Source organism: Choloepus didactylus, chromosome 27 (genome assembly GCF_015220235.1).
Source record: "Choloepus didactylus isolate mChoDid1 chromosome 27, mChoDid1.pri, whole genome shotgun sequence".
In the NCBI taxonomy this organism is placed as follows: domain Eukaryota; kingdom Metazoa; phylum Chordata; class Mammalia; order Pilosa; family Megalonychidae; genus Choloepus; species Choloepus didactylus.
The window spans coordinates 12,916,773-12,939,049 of NC_051333.1; the positions used below are offsets into that span (position 1 = coordinate 12,916,773).

Sequence of the window (22,277 nt, forward strand, 5' to 3'; positions counted from 1 at the left end):
CCCAGCCTGTGTGGGACAGCCTGGAGAAATGGTTCCGGAAGGGGGCAGCTCAGAATCAATCATTACAGTCAGCATCATAGATCACAAAATGACAACACATAGTGCCAACTATGCACCAGCCACTGTTCTGGGCACTTTTACTCATTTAACCCTGCCAGCAACATAACATGCCTTCGTCTCCATTTTACACATGGGGACATAGAGGCAGAGAAGGTTAAGGAACTTGGGCAAGGTCAGGCACATGCTCTGAACTCCAATCCTTTGCTATAACAGCAGCATGTTAGGAAACACAATAAACTGGAATCAGAGGTGGCCTTTAGGAATGGAAAGTGGGGGGCCAAGACTTACTTTTCTCATATACACTTGAACTGCTGAATTTTGTAATTCAAAAATAATTTCAAAATGTCTTTAATAAGATTTCGAATGAAAAGTCGGAAATCTATCTCTCTGCTCTTGAAACAATCTTCAGTCCCACGTGGTAATCACCTGCCCTTCCTTGCAAGGGGCCAACCCTTTGGACTGCGCATGCGCTCTTCGTCAGCCACGGCCTTCCCCTCTTGGGCGACATTTATGACTCGGCTCATAGGGGTTTGAATTTTCAGAATCTTGACCAGATTCCGCCGCCACCGTGGCTCACGAGGGATTTAAAACGTGGTTTTGTCCCCTACCATTCCCTGCCTTCCCACCGCCTTGAGGAAAGCCTGACTTTCGAGGCCCTTAAGGATCTGGCCTTCCACTTCTGCTGCCTCATCCCCCACCCCGGGGAGACCCTAAGGCCAAGCCAGTCTGGATCTTTCTCTCGAGTTCCTCTCAGGCCTCGTAGCTTTTGCTTAGCTGTTCCCTCCCTTGCCCGTCCTTCAAGGCTCCGCCGGACCTGCGCCCTTTCAAAAGTGATTTGATCCCCTGGCTGTTTCCCTCCACAAACCGGGATCTTTTCCGGGACACACGCCAGGTCTGATTCATTCCTGTGTCCTCAGTACTCACTAGGCACAGGACATGAGGTTCCTCCCTGCAGCCGACCCACCCCACCGCATCCCGCCAACATCACTGAGAAGGCGGGACTCGAACCCGAAATCTCCGTACCCTCCCTCTTTCACTCCTCTCTAGACACCTCCAGTCCCCTAACAACATGCATGCGCAGTGAGGTAGAGCCGCAGTACCCTCCCTCCTCCCCTTCGTAATCCGCATGCGTGCTGAGGCCAACCCCCTTCGTAACGCATGCTCACTCTGGCACGTCCCCCCGTTCTCGCGCCAGAACATAGCGCATGCGCGGGGCCAGCAGCGCTCAACTTAGCCCCGCGATATCGCCTCTTGTTCCTCCTTCGGTCCGGCCCTCCTTGGGTACCTTTCCGGGCCCCGAGGCCAGTTCTGGACTGGCCAGTGCTCGCTTTCTCCTCTCTCCTGCGGTCCTGGCCCCCTAAACGCTATTTGCAGGCCGGTAGCGGAACCTGTCGCCCGCTCGCCCCTTACTTCCCCTTCGCGGCAGAGAGCGCGCCTGGCTGCACCCCAGGAGCCAATCAGCACCCGCTTGAGGTAAGGGGCCCAAGTGCTCGCGTGAGGCGCGCGCATGACGGGGGCGGAGCCTGTCGGCGAGGCCCCGCCCCCGCCTCGACGGTTGAACTCTCTCTCCGGCGTCCCGGCGGGTGGGCGGGACTGAGTGGGGATCCCAGAGGGGACCCTGAAATACCCGGGCGAGGGGCAAATGTGTAAATAGAAACCCCAGTTCTGGGAGTAAACAGACCCTTAAATACTGGAGAGTCCTCCAAATGATGCGTACATAGAAACTTCAGTAGTGGGGTTCCCGTTGTTGGCCTATAAATAGATGTCTAATTCCTGGGGAGACCCCTGAGTAACATGTAAACCCTTAAGTTCTATGGGCGGCCCCATATAGGAGCCTGTAAATATATGTTTAAGCACCAGGGAGTCCTTAGAAAAATATGTTAATAGACTCATTAAGTTCTGGGAACAGTGGGGTGTCTTCACTGGGGTAGGCATAAATACAGAGTTAGGAATTGGGAGAGTCTTCCCAAATAATTTGCAGACACTGAGATTCTTTGCAAATCTTAAATTCCGGGCGATGCCTATGGGGGAGGTGTGAAGAGATGCTTAAGTACTGATCCTCCCCCAAGGAGTGTGTCGTTAGACTCAGTTTCTGAGAGGTGACCACAGGGAGTCAAGTAAATAGATGCTTAAATAGACCGACTTTATACATTTCGGAGGAATCCCCAAGGGGGCCTATAAACAGTGTTGGGGGTCCCCCAAATTATATGTAGACTCTTACATTGTGGGGAGCTAACAGCCCCTAGGGGCTAGCAAATAGACTCAAATACTGTAGAAGTTCTGAAAATAGCATGCAAAAGAACACCTTTGCAAGGGAAGGAGAGCCTCATGGGTATGTAAAGGGACACTTGGCTGCTTACAGGAATCCCCCAGAGGCCTGAAAACAGACCCTTAAGTACCGGGGAGATCTCCAGAATAATGTATAAACAGACACTTAACTGCAAGGGAAGCAGAATTTGCACATCCTGGGGGGGCTCCCCTCCCCCCGCAGGACCGTAAACAGTCATTTAAGTGCTGAATGAATCATTTTCCACACAGAAACAAGCACTTGTCTTCCTGTGTCTGAGAAGGCAAAGTCTTCACCGCGGTTTGTGTTTGGGGATGAGGTTGCTTAGAACAGCGAGAGGAGCTAGACAAGCTCAGGCTGGGCTGGCAGGTTACCCCTGCATCCTGTAAACAGACATCTAAGTGCTAGAGAAGGTCTCTCACAGACACCTGTGGATGTCACTGTGCTCTGGGGTGGGGGTGGGGGGATTCACAGAGTGACTTAACAGGCATTTAAGACCTAAGCAAACTTTTTCTGTCAAGGGTCAGAGAGTAAATATTTTAGACTCTGCAGGCCATACTGCGTCTGTAACAACTATTCAACTGTGCCACGGTACAGGGAAGGCAACCATGGACAGTCTGTAAATTGATGAGTGTTGTTCTGTTCCAATACAACTTTATTTACAAAAACGGAGGGCACTGATTTAAAAAAAAAAAAAAAGTTAATAAAAAAAAAATGAAAAAAGTGTGCAGAGCCCCCTTGAGGAGCTGGTGGAGAATGCAGGGGTGTTGGGCTTTCCCATCTCGATGGTTGCTGATGTGCACACAGACTTAGGGGACTGGTGGTTTGATGGGCTGAGCCCTCTACCATGGGACTTACCCTTGGCAAGACTGTTGCTGCAAAGGAGAGGCTCGGCCTGCCTATAATTGTGCCTAAGAGCCTCCTCCCGAATGCCTCTTTGTTGTTCAGATGTGGCCCTCTCTCTCTAGCTAAGCCAACTTGGCAGGTGAAATCACTGCCCTCGCCCCTTCGTGGGATCAGACACCCAGGGGAGTGAATCTCCCTGGCAACGTGGAATATAACTCCCGGGGAGGAATGTAGACCCGGCATCATGGGATGGAGAACATCTTCTTGACCAAAAGGGGGAAATAAGCTTCAATGGCAGAGAGATTCCAAAAGGAACTGAGAGGTCACTCTGGTGGGCACTCTTATGCACAATATAGACAACCCTTTTTAGGTTCTAATGAATTGGGGTAGCTGGTGGTAGATACCTGAAACTATCAAACTATAACCCAGAACCCATGAATCTTGAAGACGATTGTATAAAAATGTAGCTTATGAGGGGTGACAATGGGATTGGGAAAGCCATATGGACCACACTCCCCTTTGTCTAGTTTATGGATGGATGAGTAGAAAAATGGGGGAAGGAAAAAAACAAACAAAGGCACCCAGTATTCTTTTTTATTTTAATTGCTCTTTTTTTACTTTAATTATTATTCTTGTTATTTTTGTGTGTGTGGTAATGAAGGTGTCAGGGATTGATTTCGGTGATGAATGCACAACTATGTAATGGTACTGTGAACAATCGAATGTAGGCTTTGTTTTGTATGATTGCATGCTATGTGAATATATCTCAATAAAATGAATTTAAAAAAAACAAAACAGAGGGCAGGCCCTTCCCCCTATGTGGGACCTGACTCCCAGGGGTATGAATCTCCCTGGTATATGATATGTGGCTATATCTCAATAAAACTGAACTAAAAAATTAAAGATTAAAAAAAAACAGGCCCATAGGCTGTACTTCACCAACTTTGACCCTTGAGCAGAAGTCCCTATAGAGAACTGTGGTTAAGTACTCACAGACCTCCCTAAAATAATGTGTGAACAGCTAGAATTCCCCCTAGGGACCTGTAAACAGATATGTAAATGGTGGGGAGGGAGCCATGCATTTTGTAACAGTGTTTAATAGATGAGACACTGGTGAGACCTCAAAATGAAATGTGGCGTGTGAGGACTGGCACGACATTGGGAATGCAGGTTCTGAAATACAGAGGGACACCTAGTGATAAGCTGAAACTAGATCCTTGAACATTGGGGTCTCCCACCCCCCACATACACCAGTGACATGTAATCAAAAGAACAGTTGCTGCGCTGGGGATCATGCTACTGATTTGTAAAATAACACCTTGCTGCATTTGGGGAAGGAGAAAGTCCCATTTTTATGTGAGCCTACCCCTATGAGCTGTATTTACATTGGGGAAGGGTGATTAACAGGAATAGTTCTGACTGCAAATTTAAAGGAGATAGAAATGCTTTGGTTTCTTGCTGCCTCCAGAGGACGGCATTTGGAAATTAATCTGGGATCCACACAGCTTGTGTCTCATTCAGCCATACTTTAAGTTCCTTCACAGTTGAAGATGGCTGCTTGAGCTCCAGCTTCCACACCCTCATTCGAACCAGCAGGAAAGAGAAAGGAGCGAAGGGTATGTGCCAGCCATCTGTGAAGGAAAGTTTTGCAGAGTGCCAAACCACACTCTGGTGTCATTCGTTGGCCAGAGCTTCTGAATAGTTATGTACCCAGTTACGAACTGAGGTTTCTATTTCTTTGGAAGAAGTAGAGACGGTATTGGGAGCCAGTTGGCACTTGCTGCTACATCCATATGGTTCTCTCCCAAAAGAAAGTGCTTTCATGTAGTCCGGGGTGAGTCGGGGAGAGTGGGGAGAGACGATTCTTCACCCTGGAGTCCCCTCATTCTCTCCGCAGGTGACCATGTCTGAGTCTGGGCACAGTCAGCCTGGGCTCTATGGGATGGAGCGGCGGCGACGGTGGAAGGAGCCTGGCCCTGGCGGCCCCCAGAATCTCTCTGGGCCTGGAGGTCGGGAAAGGGACTACATTGCACCGTGGGAGAGGGAGAGACGGGTGAGTGTCTGCGTCCAAGGGCAGGTTCATCCATCCACTTGTTCCACAAATGTTTATTGAGCACGTCCTGTGCCAGGCCCTGATCTAGATGCTGGGAATATATCCATAAACAAAACCCTCCGGGGGGAAGAAGATGGAGAGTGGTAAAGGGGACTGTTAGAGGTGACTGTTAAACAGAAACCTGAATGAGGTGAGGGAACAAGCCATGCCCAAATCTGAGTGAAGAGCATTCTAGACAGAATAGCAAGTGTGAAGGCCCTAAGGCACCCCATGTCTGGTGTGTTCAAGGTGTAGCCAGGAGGCCAGTTTGGCTGTGTTGGATGAGGAAGGAGGGAGGGTAATAGGAGATGAAGTCTGAGAGGCAACTGGGGCTAGATCCTGTAGGACCTGGAAGGCCTTGAAAAGAACATTGCTCTGAGTGAAATTGGCATTGGAGAGATTGAGCAGAGGAGGGCCATAGGCGCATGTTTTAAAGAGTCGTGTGATTCCAACAGCAGTAGTGTTTCTGTTTACTGAGCAGCATACAGTGTGCTGGCACTGTGCGGGGTGCTTTAGATCCTTCTGGACTTCCCGAGCCCTTACAGCTACCCCATGAAGTAGAGACTATGATAGAGCTGATTTTTACTACTGAGGAAAATTAGTCACTGAGGCAGTAAGCTTTGGGGCTGAGACTCGGACCAGGTCTGGCTGTGTCTCCAGCACAGCACCACCCTACCTGCAGTAGAGAGAGTGACCTGGTCTGGGAATCAGGGGGTCTCAGTTTGGGCCCAGGCCCTGCCTTGCTCTACTCCCGCCCTTGGGTGAGTCACTGCTAAAACCGGTCCCCTGGGTACTTTATGCAAGGCTCTACCATTCTCTGAGAGCTGTTTGGTAGGGTAGAAGACGGTAACAATTGGGGCCAGTTTCTGAGCCATAAAACTCTGTGCAAACACGAGGAATAATTTATTCAGCACAGTGAGCTGGGCTTTTGCGTGTTCCTTTTCTTGGATCACAGCATAAGTGAGAACACACAGTCTCTCTTCCCTCCACATGCATCTTTCTGGGTGAAAGTTACCCTTTTCTACAGTTTCAGCTTTGCTCTGAATAAGCAACTCCCAAATCTCTGTCTTCACTTCTGATCTTGCTGCTAGCTCCAGCAGCCTCCTGACTTGCCCATGGGCTCCTCAGTTCCCCTTCTGACCTTGGCATCTTCCCACCATGTCTCCTCCCCCTCTGTGTCCCCTATAGTGATGACCCTAACACCCCCTTGGGTCTCATCCTGGACACCTCTCTCCCCTCAGCCCCCGGGCCAGTCAGGCAGCCCCCCCCTCCCCATGCTTTACATTCTGCCTCCTGAATGTATCTCCTCCCCATCATCTCTCCACCCTCACAGCCTCAGTCCCAGGTGTCATCCACTCCTCCCTGGACTTTCTCATCTATCTCCCTCCAAGCGTCCTGGAAGCTCACAGCCTGCCCTACAGTTCTTGCCCCACAAGGGCAAAAGCATGTCCACATTATCCTTTTGATTGTAGTTCATCACAAGCCTGTGAAGTGAGCAGTTTACCTAAGTCTCCCCAGTATAGGGGTGGAGGCACTGAGGCCCAGTGAGGGGACAGACTCCCCCGAGGTTGCTCCAGGAATCAGAGAAGGACCAGGATTCAAGCCCAGGTCTCTTCCCTCTCTTAAGCCAATAGAGAGTGAGGCAGGGGAGGCATGGCGAGAGTGCCGTGTGGGACTGTCAGCCAGCTTGGCGAGGGCGGGCACGGGACTGGGGAGGAGAGGTGATCAGGGTAGTAGATGTGACCGGCGGCTCTCGGTCAGTGAGGACCGCGTGTGTCAGGTGCCAGCTGGGCGGTGTACAAGTTCTGTCTCCTCCCATCCTCGTGATAGTCCTGTGAGGAAGGAATTCCTGTCTTTGCCAGATGAGGGCCTTTCTTTATCCAAGTTCATGGAGCCGACAGTAGGCAGAGCCAGGTTTGAACCCAGGTGGGTCTGACTCCAGAGCCCTTGTTCCTTCCACCTGGGCTTGGGCAGCAGAGACAGTTGAACAGAGTGGTTGAGAGCACAACTCTGGAGCCAAGCTGCCTGGGTTCAAATCCTAGCCCTGCCACCTACTGGCTGAGACTCTGGGCAAGCTACTCAACTCTGTGCTGTAGTTCCTCGTCTGGAAAATGAGGATGGTAATAGTACCTAGCTCATCAGGTTGGTAGAATTGAGGGAATTAAGTCATGAAGGCATCTAGAATCGTGCCTGCCACATATGAAGGCCTTCGGGAGCGTCCACTAGATCCAGGGGAGCCATTCCTGAGCACCCTCCCTTACCACAGGATGGCAGTGAAGAGACGGGCACTTCCGTTATGCAGAAAACCCCCATCATCCTCTCAAAACCTCCTGCAGAGCGGGTGAGTAGAGAAGAACCTTCAGAAGGAGGGAGGCAGGAGGGGTTGGGGTAGGGATCTCTCCCCATTGACTGGAGCTTTCTCACTCCCATAGTCAAAGCAGCCACCACCTCCAACCCCTGTGCCTGCTGCCCCGCCTGCCCCAGCCCCTTTGGAGAAGCCCATCGTCCTCATGAAGCCACGGGAGGAGGGGAAGGGGCCTGCAGCCTCAACAGGCGCCTCTACCCCTGAGGGCACTGCCCCACCACCCCCTGCCGCCCCCGCACCACCCAAGGGGGAGAAGGAAGGGCAGAGGCCCACCCAGCCTGTGTACCAGATCCAGAACCGGGGCATGGGCACTGCCGCACCAACAGCCGTGGACCGTGAGTCGGGGCTGGGCAGGATTGGGTTGGCAGCCGGCACCCCTTCAGACCCCCCTCACCGCGTCCTCTGCCTTCTGCTTTCTCCCATCTCCAGCTGTCGTGGGCCAGGCCAAACTGCTGCCCCCGGAGCGCATGAAGCACAGCATCAAGTTGGTGGATGACCAGATGAATTGGTGCGACAGTGCCATTGAGGTGTCGGGGGGACGCTTCCCTGCCTGAGCTTCCCCAGGTCCCACGCCCTCTGCCCTTCCACCCCTACCTCCGGCCTCCTGGCTGGCATTACCAGCCTGGACGGCTTTTGGAGAATTGCAGAAAGTCCTCACCAGGGACTTGTGCTAGTTCAGCTGTGCCAGTTGATAAAATACTTTGATGTTGGTTGGCAAAGAGGTGCTCCCACTGCCCCCCAGGTGCCCTGGGATGTCCTGCACCATCGTATAGCGGGGGGCTCCCAGAGCCTGCTCCAGGGCCCCTCCTGCACGGTCAGGAGCCACGCTGTACCAGTGTCAGCTCTTCTGAATGCCACTTTGAGGAGGGCTCCCCCCTCATCCCAGAGGCCCCTGCTCTACTTCAGGCCTTGCATTCCTGGACCGTGGTGCCTGTCTCCAGCCTCCCAGTCTTCATTTTCCCTGTCTTGATGCTTTTTCTCCCCCAGACCTGCCACATCACACTCCTGCTAAACCCCCCCCGCCCCAGGCTCATTCCTCCACATTCCCCAGCATCTGGACTGAGGGCAGCACGTGGGTTCCATTCATTACCTGGCCCCTGCCACTCTCAACCTCCAGTCTCATGTTGACATCAGCCGAGAAGCCTTTTTCAAAAGAGCCCAGTGAACACGCCCTCGGTACTGTCCAGTAGAACTTTCTGTGATGATAGAAATGTTCAGTATTTGTACTATTCGGTATGACAGCCACTACCTCCATATGTGGCTGTTGAGCACTTGAAATGTGGCTTGTACAATGGAGGAACTGCATTTTTAATTTTGTTTTAATTAATTTAAATCGAAATAACTACATGGGGTAGTGGCTACCATACTAAATGTTACAGCCCTAGATACTCTGATTTACCGTATCTATGGTCAGGCCTGGGATTCGCTTTTTTTAAAGCTGTAAGGGGCAGCCACAGCTGAGGACAGAGCTGTGTCTTCCTTGAGGAGCGTCTCGTTCGCCCCCTTGTGGCGAAAGTCCACAGAGGCGGTGGACGGAGGTGCAAGTCCCCAGCGTTCCAGAGGGGCTCCAGATCCCTCAGACAAGAACCAGGACTGATGTCCCCCTCCTGTGCTCCACTCCCATGTCTTCCCAACTTACCTAAAGCAGGAATCCTCCCAGAAGCCCCCCCAACAGCCCTCAGTTACTGTTACTGTTACTCCTCTGCCTCTTACCTCGTCCCTAAGGTCAGGCGTCCCTTTTCCCTCCATGTCCAGTTTCTCGACTTTACAGGCTCTTTTCTACTTCCAGCCCCAACAAATCCTGTGAACATTCCACAGCCACCCCACCCCACCTCCTACCACCATCACCACCCCCACCCCACCCCCCACACACAGGCTCTTTGCCCGGCTGAGGGGATTAAGGCTGCAAGAGTTTTTCTTCCTATCCAACAAGGCAGGTACATGAGCCCCAAGCATCTCTGGGGTCCCCCATCTCCATCCAGCCTCAGCAGCTTACAGATTTGTGAGAGCCACATCCCGTGTCTTCCCACAGTACCTGTTGGATCAGACCGACGTGTTGGTGGTTGGTGTCCTGGGCCTCCAGGGGACGGGCAAGTCCATGGTCATGTCGTTGCTGTCAGCGAACACCCCAGAAGAGGACCAGAGGTGAGGGGGCATCGGGTGTGGGGGGCAGGAGGGAGGTGGCACCTGCCTGGCGATTGCAGTGCTTTGCTGAGGGCCCTTGGGAAGTTGCTTCCCTTCTTTGGGCCTCATTGTCTTCGTCTGTTTGATGGGGCTGATTAAGGGCTGGATCAAATCTGTGTAGCTCCGAGGTATCCCATCCTCTTCCTGCCTTGCCACAGGAAATGCTACAGAACCCAGCCAGGAAGTAGAATGATGTGTCGTTAGAGCTTTGGATTCAGGCCCATCTGAGTCTAGCCCTGCCACTCACCGTTGGTTGACATTGGGTGGGTTGCTTCACCTCCCAGCATCCTACTTCCTCACCTAGAAATTGGGTTTGGGGAGAATAAAGTTAAGATCCAGCCAACAAAAATTAAAGAGCACCTGGCAGAGAGCAAACCATTCAAAGGATGGTGGCGATACGGCCTGGGAAGTAAGGTAGGAAAAGAGAGCTGGATTCAGGGAGCCAGGCTCTAGCCCAGCCTCAGTCGTGCTGCGTCGTCTCGGGAGACCGGCTCTACCTCTCTGGGCTGGGAAGGAGTAGACACGCGTAGTCCCTGTCCTGAACGACGTCCTTGAGAGACTGTGACTGTGAAGATAAAGGGCTGAAGTCAGAGTGGGGAGAGGATAGTGGAGGAGGGAGGACCTTAGGAGATAGAGCCCAAAACGGGGTGGAGGGAGGATAGAGAAGGAAAGAGAGCAAGGCAGAGGTTAGTGCGTGCGAGGATCTGCAGTTAAGTAAGAGAAAATCAACCCTTGGGGTTGTAAGAAACAGCCTCATTCAAGTTATCTGAAAAAAAGAAGGGTTTGTTTCGTTTTTTATAAAGCGGGTGATATTACCCTGGACTCCACAGACGGGTGTCAAGGAGTCCGTGAACCCCTTAACACTATATGCAGAATTTTGCCCACACCTGCAGCTAGAGTTTTCTTCTAGAGTTACATAGTGTTCATCAGATCTCAGAGGGCTGATAGAGACCCAGAAAAGGTGCGAACACTATTGTGGGAATATGCAGCCACAGAAGCAGAGCTGTGAGGTTCCTCCGCCTCTGGTGGATTTTCTGCCCTCTCCCAGGTCTGCTCCGTCCCCTCTCTCCTCTCTCCTCCTTCAGCTCAACGTGCATAGCATTCCAGCTCTCTTGGATAGCATTCTTTCCATTTCAGCTTCTGCCCCAAACTAGCAAAATAGTCCCCATGACTTTTGGTTCAGATTCCTGGGCTAGAAAGAATTTAGTGGCCCAGCTTGTCTCATTGAGCCCTGTCAACCCATGATGTGGGCTTTGATGCCAGCACTTGGCACCAAGCTTATAGGTTTACCTCCTAATTATGTTTGTAATTCACCTGCTTCCCACCTCCTCCACTCCTGTCTCCCAGGTCCAGCCAGAAGCATCTTCTTTGGAGGACCCCAGGAGCCTCCTAAGTGCTCTCCCTGCTTTAGTTCAATTATTGAGTGCCAACTATGTGCCAGGCACTGCTCTAGGTGCTGGAAATACAAAACGTCCTTTTTTTTTTGTCCTCACGAGGCTTACGTTTTAACAGGGAGATAGTAAAAAAGTAAGTATGTTATTCAACATGTTAGACGATGATGAAAGAAGGAAATGGAGGTTATAGGGAGCACAGTGTGGAGGTTGGGTTATGATTTTTAAAAGGGTGGTCAGAGAGGGTTTCACTAAGAAGGGGAGGTTTGAGGAACAGCAGACTGAAGGAGGTAGAGCATTCCTGCAGAGGGAATGGCAAGTGGAAAGCCTCTGAGGTGGGAGCTTGCCTGGCGTATGTGCAGAACAGCGTGGGGGCCATGGAGCTGGAGCAGAGGGGAGAGAAGGGGAGTCCTGGGAGACGAGGGTCAGGAAGGCAAAGGAGCAGCAGCGCTGGCCTCGAGGGCCGTTAGCTGCTCTCCACCTGCCAGCCCTCGCCACGCACCAGCAAGGGAGAGCTTTTCAAACCAAATCCGATCCCATCGCAAGCCACCTGCCTCTGCTTGGAATGTGCTTCCTCTGCTTTCATCCACCCCCACATCCCTGCACCCCATTTTCACTTCACGCTGAAATCACCATTCTCTTCAGGGCAGCCCTCACCAGCACCACCAACTAAGTTATCCCTACTTGGGGTACCGCACCCCTTTCCCTCCCCACTTCCACAGTCACTGATTTACGTCTGTTTATGAGCTAGACCAGAGGCTCCATGGAAGCAGAGAGTTTGTCTTTCTTGTTCCCTGCTTTATCCTTGGTATCTGATGCACAGATATCCTTGGATCTGTGTATCTTCAGAACAGCGCTTCTGAGAGCAGAGGGTGCCTGCTGTGTGCCGGTCAGGGCATTAAGCCTCCCAGGGGAGTGGGAATTGCCCTGTGAGAGGTAGGCACTGTGACTATCCTGGATTTGCAGGTTGCAAGTAGTAAAATCGCTTATCCAAGGCATGGAGTGACCAAGTGGAACTCAGTGGTTGGGGGCACGACCCAGCTCTGTCTTCTTGGCCCTCCTCTGCCCAGCCCCCAGCACGGGTAGAAGTGTGCCACCAGTACCTAGCAGAGACACTTGGAAAGCACCAGCTAACAATTGTGTATCACTTGGGATTAGTCACCGTTCTCAGGACTTTACATGTATTAACCTCACAGGAACTCTAAGAGACGTGGTGCTTTTGTTGTTCCCGTTTTACAGATGAGGAAACTAAGGAGAAAGATGTTAAAGAATCTTCTAGTTTGCTAATACTGCCAGAATGCAAAACACCAGAGATGGATTGGCTTTTATGAAAGGGGGTTTATTTGGTTACACAGTTACAGTCTTAAGGCCATAAGTATCTAAAGTAACACATCAGCAATCAAGTACCTTCACTGGAGGATGGCCAGTGGTGTCCAGAAAACCTCTGTTAGCTGGGAAGGCACATGGCTGGTGTCTGCTCCAAAGTTTTGGTTTCAAAATAGCTTTCTCCCAGGACGTTCCTCTCAAGGCTGCAGTTCCTCAAAAATGTCACTCTTAGTTGCACTTGGGATATTTGTCCTCTCTCAGCTTCTCTGGAGCAAGAGTCTGCTTTCAACAGCCGTCTTTAAACTGTCTCTCATCTGCAGCTCCTGTGCATTCTTCAAAGTGTCCCTCTTGGCTGTAGCTCCTCTTCAGAATGTCACTCACAGCGGCACTGAGTTCCTTCTGTTTGTCAGCCCATTTGTATGGCTCCACTGATCAAGGCCCACCCTGAATGGGTGGAGCCACACCTCCATGGAAATTATCTCATCAGAGTTATCACCCAGTTGGGTGGGGCACATTCTGTGGAAACACTCAAAGAATTAGAATCTAATCAACACCAACAGGTCTGCCCACACAAGATTACATCAAAGATAATGGCCTTTGGGGGACATAATACATTCAAACCAGCACAAGGAACTTGCCCAAAGCCCCACAGCCAGAGCTGCTAGCTCTCTTCTGGCAGAGTCCGTGCTGTTACACATCTCAGGCTGCTCCTCCCTTAAATGAACTAACACATCTACTCGTGAGTAGGAGGGAAGTCAGATGGTACAGTGGGGGCTGTGGACGGAAGGCTTCGTGGGTCGGCAGGGACTCGGGATCACACTGGAGACATCAGAAGCCGAGAACCAGAGCTCTCGTGTCCCCCACTTCCTCCTCTCCACAGGGCGTATGTTTTCCGGGCCCAGAGCGCTGAAATGAAGGAACGAGGAGGCAACCAGACGAGTGGTATCGACTTCTTTATTACCCAAGAGCGGATCGTTTTCCTGGACACACAGGTGCCAGCCCCCTTCCTGTCCCACCCTGCTGCATCCCCATTAGCCCATCCCCAAAACCCTGCTTGGATTCCATGTGGTTCCAGCCAAGCCACAGACATACTGGGCACTGCTGGACAAGTTGCATCTTTTCTTGGCCCTCAAGCTCTTCCTCTTGTCTAGTTTTGCCCTTTCCCAACCATCTCATACACACTAGCATGAAGAATATTCTAGTATAGTGGCTAAAAGGGTGGGCCCGGGGTAAATTTAGCTCCTCTGGACTTCAGTTTCTTCATCTGCAAATGGGAGTGACACTTGAGCTCAGCCTTATGGGGCAGTTGTGAGGGTTCAGTGAAACAGTCCAGGCAAAGTGCTTGGCACAGGCCGTGGTGCCTTGTTGGCCTCCAGGTCGGGCACTCTCGTTAGAGCTACCTGTCCTGCCTTTGACTGGCAGCTTTCCTCAGCTTTCCTTGCTCTTGGGCCAAGTCCACATCCCTTAGCCTGGCATCTGGATCCTGTGTGTCTTGACTTCTTCAGAAACCACCTACACGCGAGTAACCTTGGCCAAGTTATTTAACGTTTGCATTCCTCAGTTTTCTGTAAAATGGATAAAGTAATATTGCCTACCTTAGAAGGTTTTTTGTGAGGTTTCATGGGATACAAGTAAAGTCCTTGCAACCAACACATATTATCTACTCGATATCCTTAGCTGTTAGCAGTATTACTAGAATGCTCTTTTTGCTTTTTGCGCAGCCAGTGCCTTCTCCCTGCAGACTGCACTGGGGTGTCACCGCCTCTGAGCACCCATGTGTTCCCACATGCACCTTCCACTGCAGCACACAATCTGTCCAAGCCTCACGGCTGGGTGCTGCTCCGTCTCCTCACCTGCCTGGAGCTCTTCAGGGGAGGGGCCCTGGCTCTCGTGGACAGGGAGGGCCCAGGGCCTGGCCTGTTGTCAGGGCTCATTACGTTTTGGTGAAGCTCAGGAGTCTGGTCACTGTGAGCACTGATGATAGTGGAAAATGTTCTAGAAGCATATCCTAAGACCTGTGTGCCAGGCCCTGTGCAGGCACCACCGGGGCTGAGAGACAGATCGCAGGTGGCTGCATGCTGGGGCTGAGGTCGAGGGGAAGGCATGGGAGTTAATGCACCAGACCAAAGGACTGGAACAGAGCACTGTCCTGTGTGTGGAGTTTTAGGAAGTAAGGAGTTGGGAAGCCTCTTTCTGAAAGAAGTCCACCTGCTGCAGTGAGAGGTCGAGAGCTGTCAAGCTAATTTAGCTCCTGAGGCTTTAAATTCAGTGCTCCTTTAAGAAGAGTTTTGGAGTTCACCATTCATTCTTATACAGCCACTGAGGCAGTTTTTAAATCCTCACCAATTTTCACACTAACCTTTGTTTTGTTTTGTGATGAAAAGTTCTTTTTAAATTATAGAAATGGGTTTATAGAATAGGCATGCATAAAATACAGGATTCCTACATATCTCCCTATTATTACACCTTGCATTGGTGTGGTATATTTGTTATAATTGATAAAAGCACATTTCTGTAATTGTACTATTAACTGTAGTCCATGGTTTAATAACTTTTTTTTTGACCTGAGTAATTACCTTAACAGAATTTTCAAAGCATTTGAAACAACTTCCAACGTAAAGGGTCTTTAAGGGGTATGATTCATTCGAGCAAATGTTAAATTTATTAGCACTAGGAGATTTCTTCTCTTTGAACATGAGGTGCCTGAGAGTGGTATGACTGCTTAAAGGAGTTGAGGAAAGTCTTAATCTGCTTTGAAACTGTTTTCTTTAGCTGACTAGAATTATACTAATTAGAAGCCACTTGCTCATGTTTATGAACTTACTTTATTCTGAGAGAAGCAATTTATTGCCTTCAACATGTAGAACTTGGGTAGCCATGACCCCTGGAATCCCGGGCCCTAGCCCCATCCCTGACAGCCTCCCCGTCTTCCTACAGCCCATCCTGAGCCCATCCATCTTGGACCATCTCATCAACAACGACCGCAAACTGCCTCCAGAGTACAACCTTCCCCACACCTACGTTGAGATGCAGGTGAGCCCGGCACCAAGGTGAGGTCTTGCTGCTCCTTCACCCCACGATTGGTGAGGGAAAGTTGGATATGGGTTGTCCTTGGATTCGGCTTCCTAAGAGCCCTGGGTGTGCCCTGGCTGTAGGAAGGGAACGGCATGTTGAGGGTCAGATCTGGTTTAAGCCCTGGCCCTGCCCCTCCCCCCCCAGGCCTCAGGACCCAGCTGTGTAAAATGGAGGTGGTGAGTCCTGCCTTGCAGGATTTAGGGATGGCTTGTGAGGAAACTGCCTGGCACAGTGCTGGGCACACGTGGGTGCTCGGAGTCTCGGAGGCCCTTGCCTGCTGCCCCCTCAGCTGGGACTGAGATCAGGAACCCCCGTTCTGGACAGAGGGGTCCCTCAACTCTTGTCCCTTCCCACCCACCCCAGTCTCTCCAGATTGCTGCCTTCCTCTTCACAGTCTGCCATGTGGTAATCGTCGTCCAGGACTGGTTCACGGACCTCAGTCTGTACAGGTGAGCAGCTGGTGGAGATGGTGACTGGTAGAAGGCAAGAGACAGAGGCCCAGAGGCTCTAGGCCACTTTCCCAAGGTCTTACACATTCCACCCAGCAGCCGGAGGGACCCTTGGGACATGTAAGTCAGGGTGGGCCATCCCACCCAGCTCCCTGCTCCCCCAGCCCGCACTAACATTTACAACTTTCCACCAACTTTGTATGTTGCTCAGAATAAAATCCAAAGTCCTTCCCGTGCATGGCTTGCAAGTCCTCCACGAGCTGGGCCCAGTCACCTCTCCAACCTTGTCTCCCACCACTCTGCCCCACTCCCTCCCCTGTAGCCGCAGCAGCGTGTTCCTCACCCAGCCCAACGCCGCTGCTCTTCCGGCGCTTTAGCTGGAAACACTTAGCACAGACCTTGTTAGACGCCCTTCCTCATGTCCTTCAGGTCAACCTCAGATCTTCCCTGACATCTAATGTAGCATCCCCCGTTATTCTCCCCTTACTCTGCTATTTTTTCCTTCATCACTTTTATCACTCCCAACAGGTTATAGATCTCTTCATGGTCTTTCCCCCCATTAAAATGTAAGCCCAGGGAAGGCAGGGTCCCCAGCACCTCACACATTCAAAATTTACTTTATTGAATGAATAGCAGTTGTTGCTGGCTGTTCTGGTCCTTGGAGCCTTGTTCATTTCTTCTAGGCATGTGAGCCATCCCCCAGGAAAGGAGAGGGAGTGGGGACTGAGCAGGAGTCCTGCCTGTGACAGCAGGAGTCTCCAGAAATGTCCCCAGACAGAACTGACTCAGACTGGTGGCCCCAACAGTTCCTCTTGGCCTTGGGCCCAGGAGACAGCTGTGGGGGAAGCCAGCAGCCTTGGGTAGTGGGCGCAGGCAGAAGGAAGGAACAGGAGCTCAGAGCGGGGGAGAGCCAAGATTAAGGAAGCAGATGGTCCAAAGTCAGGCGACTCTGGGTTTAAATTCCAGATCTTACTGCATGTGTGTCTTCCCTTCTCAGTTCCTCATTAGCAAAACTATTTTTTGCAGATTGAGTGAGTGAAAGAATTTGAAACATTCTGCATAGTGCCTGGCACAGAGCAAGCACTCGGTAAATGGGAGCTTACTGTTTTCATTAGTAACTCTAGAAACAGGAGTGAGCTGTAGGTCTGGCTGACACCAAAAAAGACTTGCTGGGTTTGCCAGCTGTGGTGGCCAGATGCGAGTGACCTAATTCCAAAGCCCTCCTCCCACCACCATCATCCACTGGGTTCATTCATTTGACAAACACCGAACATTTGTGTGTGCAGGCACTGTTCTGGGAACTGGGGATACAGCAGTGAAGAAAACAGAGCCCCTACCCTTGTGGCACTTACCCTGCTGGGTGCTGGCTCAAGCATTGGCACGTGGCAGAGCCTCATTTTTAAGCCAGAGGCTACAGGTGGGCTTCTCGGAGGAGGTGAGCCCCTTGGAACTGGGCAGAGTGTGTGAGGAGAACGTCTGCAGCTTTTATCAGGTCCCATTAGAGTTACCTCAGATAAGTTTATGTTTACACATTGAAAAGTATTATTTAAAAATAGTATAAATTTGTAAAAAAAAAAAAATCATGTAGTTGGCATGGGTCTATAGGTTGGTGTCTCAAGGTTGCCTCTGAATTTCCTAAAATTGTACAAGAAATATCAGGTACATATGGCATTTTTCTGAGCGTGGCTGTCACTTTTGTCAGATCCTTAAGGGGAGCCCCCTCGCCCCGTGTTAGTTTGCCAGGGCTAGTGTGATAAACACCACCTGTTGGGGGGAGCTTAAAGAACGGAAATGTATTGTCTCACGGTTTTGGGGACTGGAAGTCCAACATCCAGGTGCTGGTAGAGCCTGCTTTCTCCCGGACTCCATAGCATTCAGCAATCTTCCATCACATCTCTCTCTTCTTGTGTCTGTTCCTCTGATTTCTGCTGACTTCTGGCTTCTTCTGACTGACTGTGCCCAAATTTCCTTTGCTTGTAAGGACTCCAGTCATACAGATTAAGGCCCACCCTGATTTGAAGATCCTGTTCACAATGAGTCCACATCTTAACTAATAATAACATCTTCAAAGGTCCTTTTTATAAATGGGTTCACCCACTCAAGAACACAGAGTAGGACCTTATTCCAGTTTGCTAATGCTGCCATTTTGCAAAACACCGGAAGTGGGTTGGCTTTTATAAAGGGGGTTTATTTGGTTACGGAGTTACAGCCTTAAGGCTATAAAGTGTCTGAGGTAAGACATCAACAATAGGGTACCTTCACTGGAGATAGGCCATTGGCATCTGGAAAACCTCTGTTAGCTTGGAAGGCATGTGGCTGCATCCACTTGCTCCCAGGTTGAATTTCAAATGGCATTCTCCAAAATGTTGGTGTCAGCTTCCAATGGCCGTCTTCAAAATGTGTCTCTCAGCTGCAGCTAGCAGTGAGTTCCTTCTGTGTGAGCTTTTATAGGGCTCCAGTGAACTAATCAAGGCCCACGCTCAGTGGGCAAGGCCACACCTCCATGAAAATTATCTAATCAAAGTTATCACCTACAGTTAGGTGGGTCACATCTCTATGGAAACAAGCTAGTCCAAAGGTTCCAACTTAATCAACACTAACACGTCTGCCCCCGCAAGACTGTATTTAGGAATATGGCTTTTTCTGGGGGACATAATATATATACAAATGGGTACAGACTTGAACATATCTTGGGGGGAGGGGGGCGTGATTCAGTCACCAGACCCAGGCTGTGGGATGGGGGTACAGTGCATGTGCTGTATGCTCTCCCTCCAAACCCCCAAGGTTCCTCCAGACGGCAGAGATGGTGAAGCCCTCCACCCCGTCCCCCAGCCACGAGTCCAGCAGCGCCTCAGGCTCTGATGAAGGCACTGAGTACTACCCCCACCTGGGTGAGAGGCTCTCGGGGTGGGGGGTGGGGGGTAGGGGGTAGGCAGGAGGAAGGAAGGGCCGAGAAGCAGGAGCATTATAGGGAAATGGGGAGCGCAGGGAGGGGCGGGGAAGCTGCAAGCAGTGCTCTTTTGAGGATTTTGAGGAGGGAAGTCAAAAATGGTTAGCTGTGACTTCCTCTAAGGTCCCTATCCCTTAGTCCAGCCCTGGCTTCCAGGGCGTGACCACCTGGGCTGGGGCTGGCTCCGTAATTGGACTGGGAGCCTCTCGGCAGCAGGACCCAGGTCTGGCCATTTCTGGGTCCCTGGCATCTCCCCACAAGAGGCTCAGGAAACTAGTGTCCGTGAAGCTGAGTGGCCTCCACTCCCTGTTCGCCCTCCTCCGGACTCTGCACCTGCCGTTCGTTTGCCCGTGTCATTCCTTGGCCTGCTGTGTCCTCTGCTTTTGCAAAGGTCTAGTTCATTATTTACAACACCCACCCTCCCCTGGGCAGGGCCGTCCCTCCCTCCTCTCGCTCATTGAGCCCCTTTTGTCTCTCCCATCACACTCCTGCCCATGCAGCCGCCTTCCTCCTCTGTCTTCTTTATCAGCCTGGGGGCTCCCTGAGAGCAGAACCAGAACTGACTCATCTCTGGGTCTCCCTCATCACTCAGCAGAGGGCCTGGTGCTAAAGTGAATTTATGTCATGTTTCCACTGTAGCTCTGAGCTGGGGATAAAGGCAGGTCCTTGGGGTGAGACAGGGAGTCCCTGAGGCCAAGCCCTGTCTCCCGAGGGCCTCACCTCCCCTCCCACCCTCAGTCTTCCTGCAGAACAAAGCTCGCCGAGAGGACTTCTGTCCCCGGAAGCTGCGGCAGATGCACCTGATGATCGACCAGCTCATGGCTCACTCCCACCTGCGTTACAAGGGTGAGGGTCCCCACACCCCTCAGGGCTGGCCGACAGCCTCCTCATTCCGGACCCAATCCCATGGCGCAGACCCCGAGGCTAACCTCCTGATTCCCCACCTCAAATGTCAGCCCCCCACCCCCCACAGCATAATATTTGTAGGCTGCTGCGTCTCTCCTCTAGGTACTCTGTCCATGTTACAGTGCAACGTCTTCCCAGGGCTCCCGCCCGACTTCCTGGACTCTGAGGTCAACCTGTTCCTGGTGCCCTTCATGGACAGCGAAGCAGAGAGTGAAAACCCACCGAGAGCAGGCACGACCACCCCACAGGGGCATCCGGTCCACAGGGAGACAGTTCCTTCCCTGGTCTGGGTGTCGTAGCCACCCACCCACCCCCCGCCCCCATGTGCCATTCTGAGGGGGACCCTAGCCTTTCGCCTAGGAGCTTTTGAACCCTTTCTTAGGAGCTTGTTTCAGAATCGTGGAAGTGCAGGAAGAGCTGGGCCAGGGCTCCACTCAGGTGCTCCTTGAATTCCAGAGAAGCCGGTGACTGGGAGAAGGACCCTCTCTCAGCAGGGTATCCTGTGCCCCCCAGGACCCGGCTCTAGCCCACTCTTCTCCCTCCTGCCCGGGTACCGTGGCCACCCCAGTTTCCAGTCCCTGGTGAGCAAGCTCCGGAGCCAAGTGATGTCCATGGCCCGGCCACAGCTGTCACACACGATCCTCACCGAGAAGAACTGGTAGGCGCTCTCAGCAGAGGGGGGTGGTGCAGCAGAGAAGGGGGCTCCCAGAGATCTGTATGACCCCATTAAGCCCTCACCCCCCTCCAGACCTGTTTCCTTTTATGGAATACTGATGATTTCTCCCATCTTGAAGTACATCTTCCGTGTCAGACAACAAACTGGTATTTCACACAGTTTTGAATCCTCCTGATTAGCCAGTGAGGTGTAAGTCTTCCCAAGTTTACTAGTGGGAAAATTTAGGCTCAGAGAAAGTGACTTGCCCAAGTTCACATAGGGAGGAAGTACCTGTGGTCGGGGTCGTTTGGTCATTAGGAGCAGGACCAGTCAACCCAATTAAGCTTAAAGAGGGTTTGTTGTAAGGACCTGAGAGCAGAAAGTATAGCCTCCTACAAGGCGGGAACCAGAAAGCTGTCAGGGACCACAGCAGCTGCGCGTTCCAGCTCTTGCTGGGTTGTGCGATCTCCTTGGCCTGTTTCCTTCTTTCCCCACCCCACCTTCACATGGGCCTGCACCACCTCCCCGGCCCTTCCCTATGCCCTTTTATGTCCAGAGCTCACAGCAGATGGATCCAGGTCTGCCCCATCTTAATTCCAAATTTCTGTGAAAGAGAAGTAGCTTGGCTTGGTGCAGCCTCTTACTGGGCTCCCTGGTCGGTTTGCAGTCAGCTGTGGCCAGAGGGGTGGGAGGGCAGGTGCAGCAGCAGGAAGCCACTGAGGCAGAGCACAGGCGGGGGGGGGCCGGCGTCCCTGCTCTGCTCCTCCAGTGGGTCTAAAGCAGGGTCCAGCAAGAAGGAGAATTGGGGGAGTGGGCGAGCCGTGCAGCTGCTGTTGGATGTTTGCAATCATCACAACTCTGGACCCCTGCCCACAAAGGCCAGCACTGAGCTCGGTGGGGAGGGTTTTCTTAGACTGGGAGGAAGAGACTTTGAGGCCTTAGTCCAAGCCCAGCCACCTCCCATCCGTGTTGGCGACTTCCTGTGTCCCAGTTGAAGAGACCAGGCTCCGAGAGGCCTCGAGTTGCATCTCTGTCACGCGTGGGCGTCCGCTTTCCTGTCTGTGCAGGGCAGCCCTGACTCCTGACCTCCTCTCACAGGTTCCATTACGCTGCCCGGATCTGGGATGGGGTGAAAAAGTCCTCTGCCCTGGCAGAGTACAGCCGCCTGCTGGCCTGAGGCCAAGGGGAGCAATGCCATGCAGCGACCCCCTCCTGGGTCCCCGTGGACGGAGAGGGAGCACACACGGCCCCCTCCCGGCAGGTGGAGAGTGACAGCCGGTCTGATGACGGGGGACCACGATTGCCTCCCCCAGAGCCGTGAGGTGTCCAGGGCCAGGCCCCTCCCCAGGGGAGGGTCGTCCAGGTGGTGACTTGAAGAGACCCTGCCCCCCACCTGGGATGGGGCGGCCCGTCCAAGTCCCCACGGGCAGGCGGTGGGAAGAGTGAGTGGTCATCCCGGGAAGCCACACTCCATCGCAACTCCCTCTGCAAGGACGGGGACCACAGGTCCTTCTTCCTTGACTCCGAGTCCTTCCCTGTAAGGTGAGGCAGGGTCTGGAGGGCTCTTTCTTGGGGCACATTTGGTGGTTGAAATAAATGTTATGCAAGCCTCTTGTTGGCAGTCCTCTTACTCCCTGCCCCGCACCGCGCTGTCCTGGGGGCTGGGCGAATGTGGGACCCAACCCTTAGGG

The 22,277-nt window shown here is 52.2% G+C and overlaps 1 protein-coding gene across 2 annotated transcripts; it reads left to right on the forward strand.

Annotated features, from left to right (window-relative positions):
- The first annotated feature begins 1,240 nt into the window (after positions 1 to 1,240).
- On the forward strand, positions 1,241 to 22,192 carry SMG9 (SMG9 nonsense mediated mRNA decay factor). 2 transcript variants are annotated; one of them, XM_037820639.1, is made up of 14 exons: positions 1,241 to 1,533; positions 5,091 to 5,246; positions 7,552 to 7,626; positions 7,718 to 7,985; positions 8,080 to 8,177; positions 9,683 to 9,795; positions 13,432 to 13,543; positions 15,489 to 15,584; positions 15,990 to 16,075; positions 18,860 to 18,966; positions 19,764 to 19,871; positions 20,070 to 20,162; positions 20,445 to 20,589; positions 21,685 to 22,192. In XM_037820639.1, the coding sequence occupies exons 2-14, from the start codon at positions 5,097 to 5,099 to the stop codon at positions 21,761 to 21,763; spliced, it is 1,530 nt and encodes a 509-aa protein (XP_037676567.1). In that variant the 5' UTR covers positions 1,241 to 1,533; positions 5,091 to 5,096; the 3' UTR covers positions 21,764 to 22,192. The 2 variants fall into 2 exon arrangements, with proteins under 2 accessions (XP_037676567.1, XP_037676566.1); XM_037820638.1 differs by having other exon boundaries at positions 1,244 to 1,533; positions 20,034 to 20,162.
- Positions 22,193 to 22,277: the final 85 nt, after the last annotated feature.

Bases quoted from the DNA above. Each gene is read 5' to 3' on its own strand.
- SMG9 (XM_037820638.1), top strand. From the start codon at position 5,097: ATGTCTGAGTCTGGGCACAGTCAGCCTGGGCTCTATGGGATGGAGCGG. The intron at 8,178-9,682 runs GTGTCGGGGGGA...GTCTTCCCACAG, and splicing joins GGTGCGACAGTGCCATTGAG to TACCTGTTGGATCAGACCGA. The intron at 19,872-20,033 runs GTGAGGGTCCCC...TCTCTCCTCTAG, and splicing joins CTCCCACCTGCGTTACAAGG to GTACTCTGTCCATGTTACAG.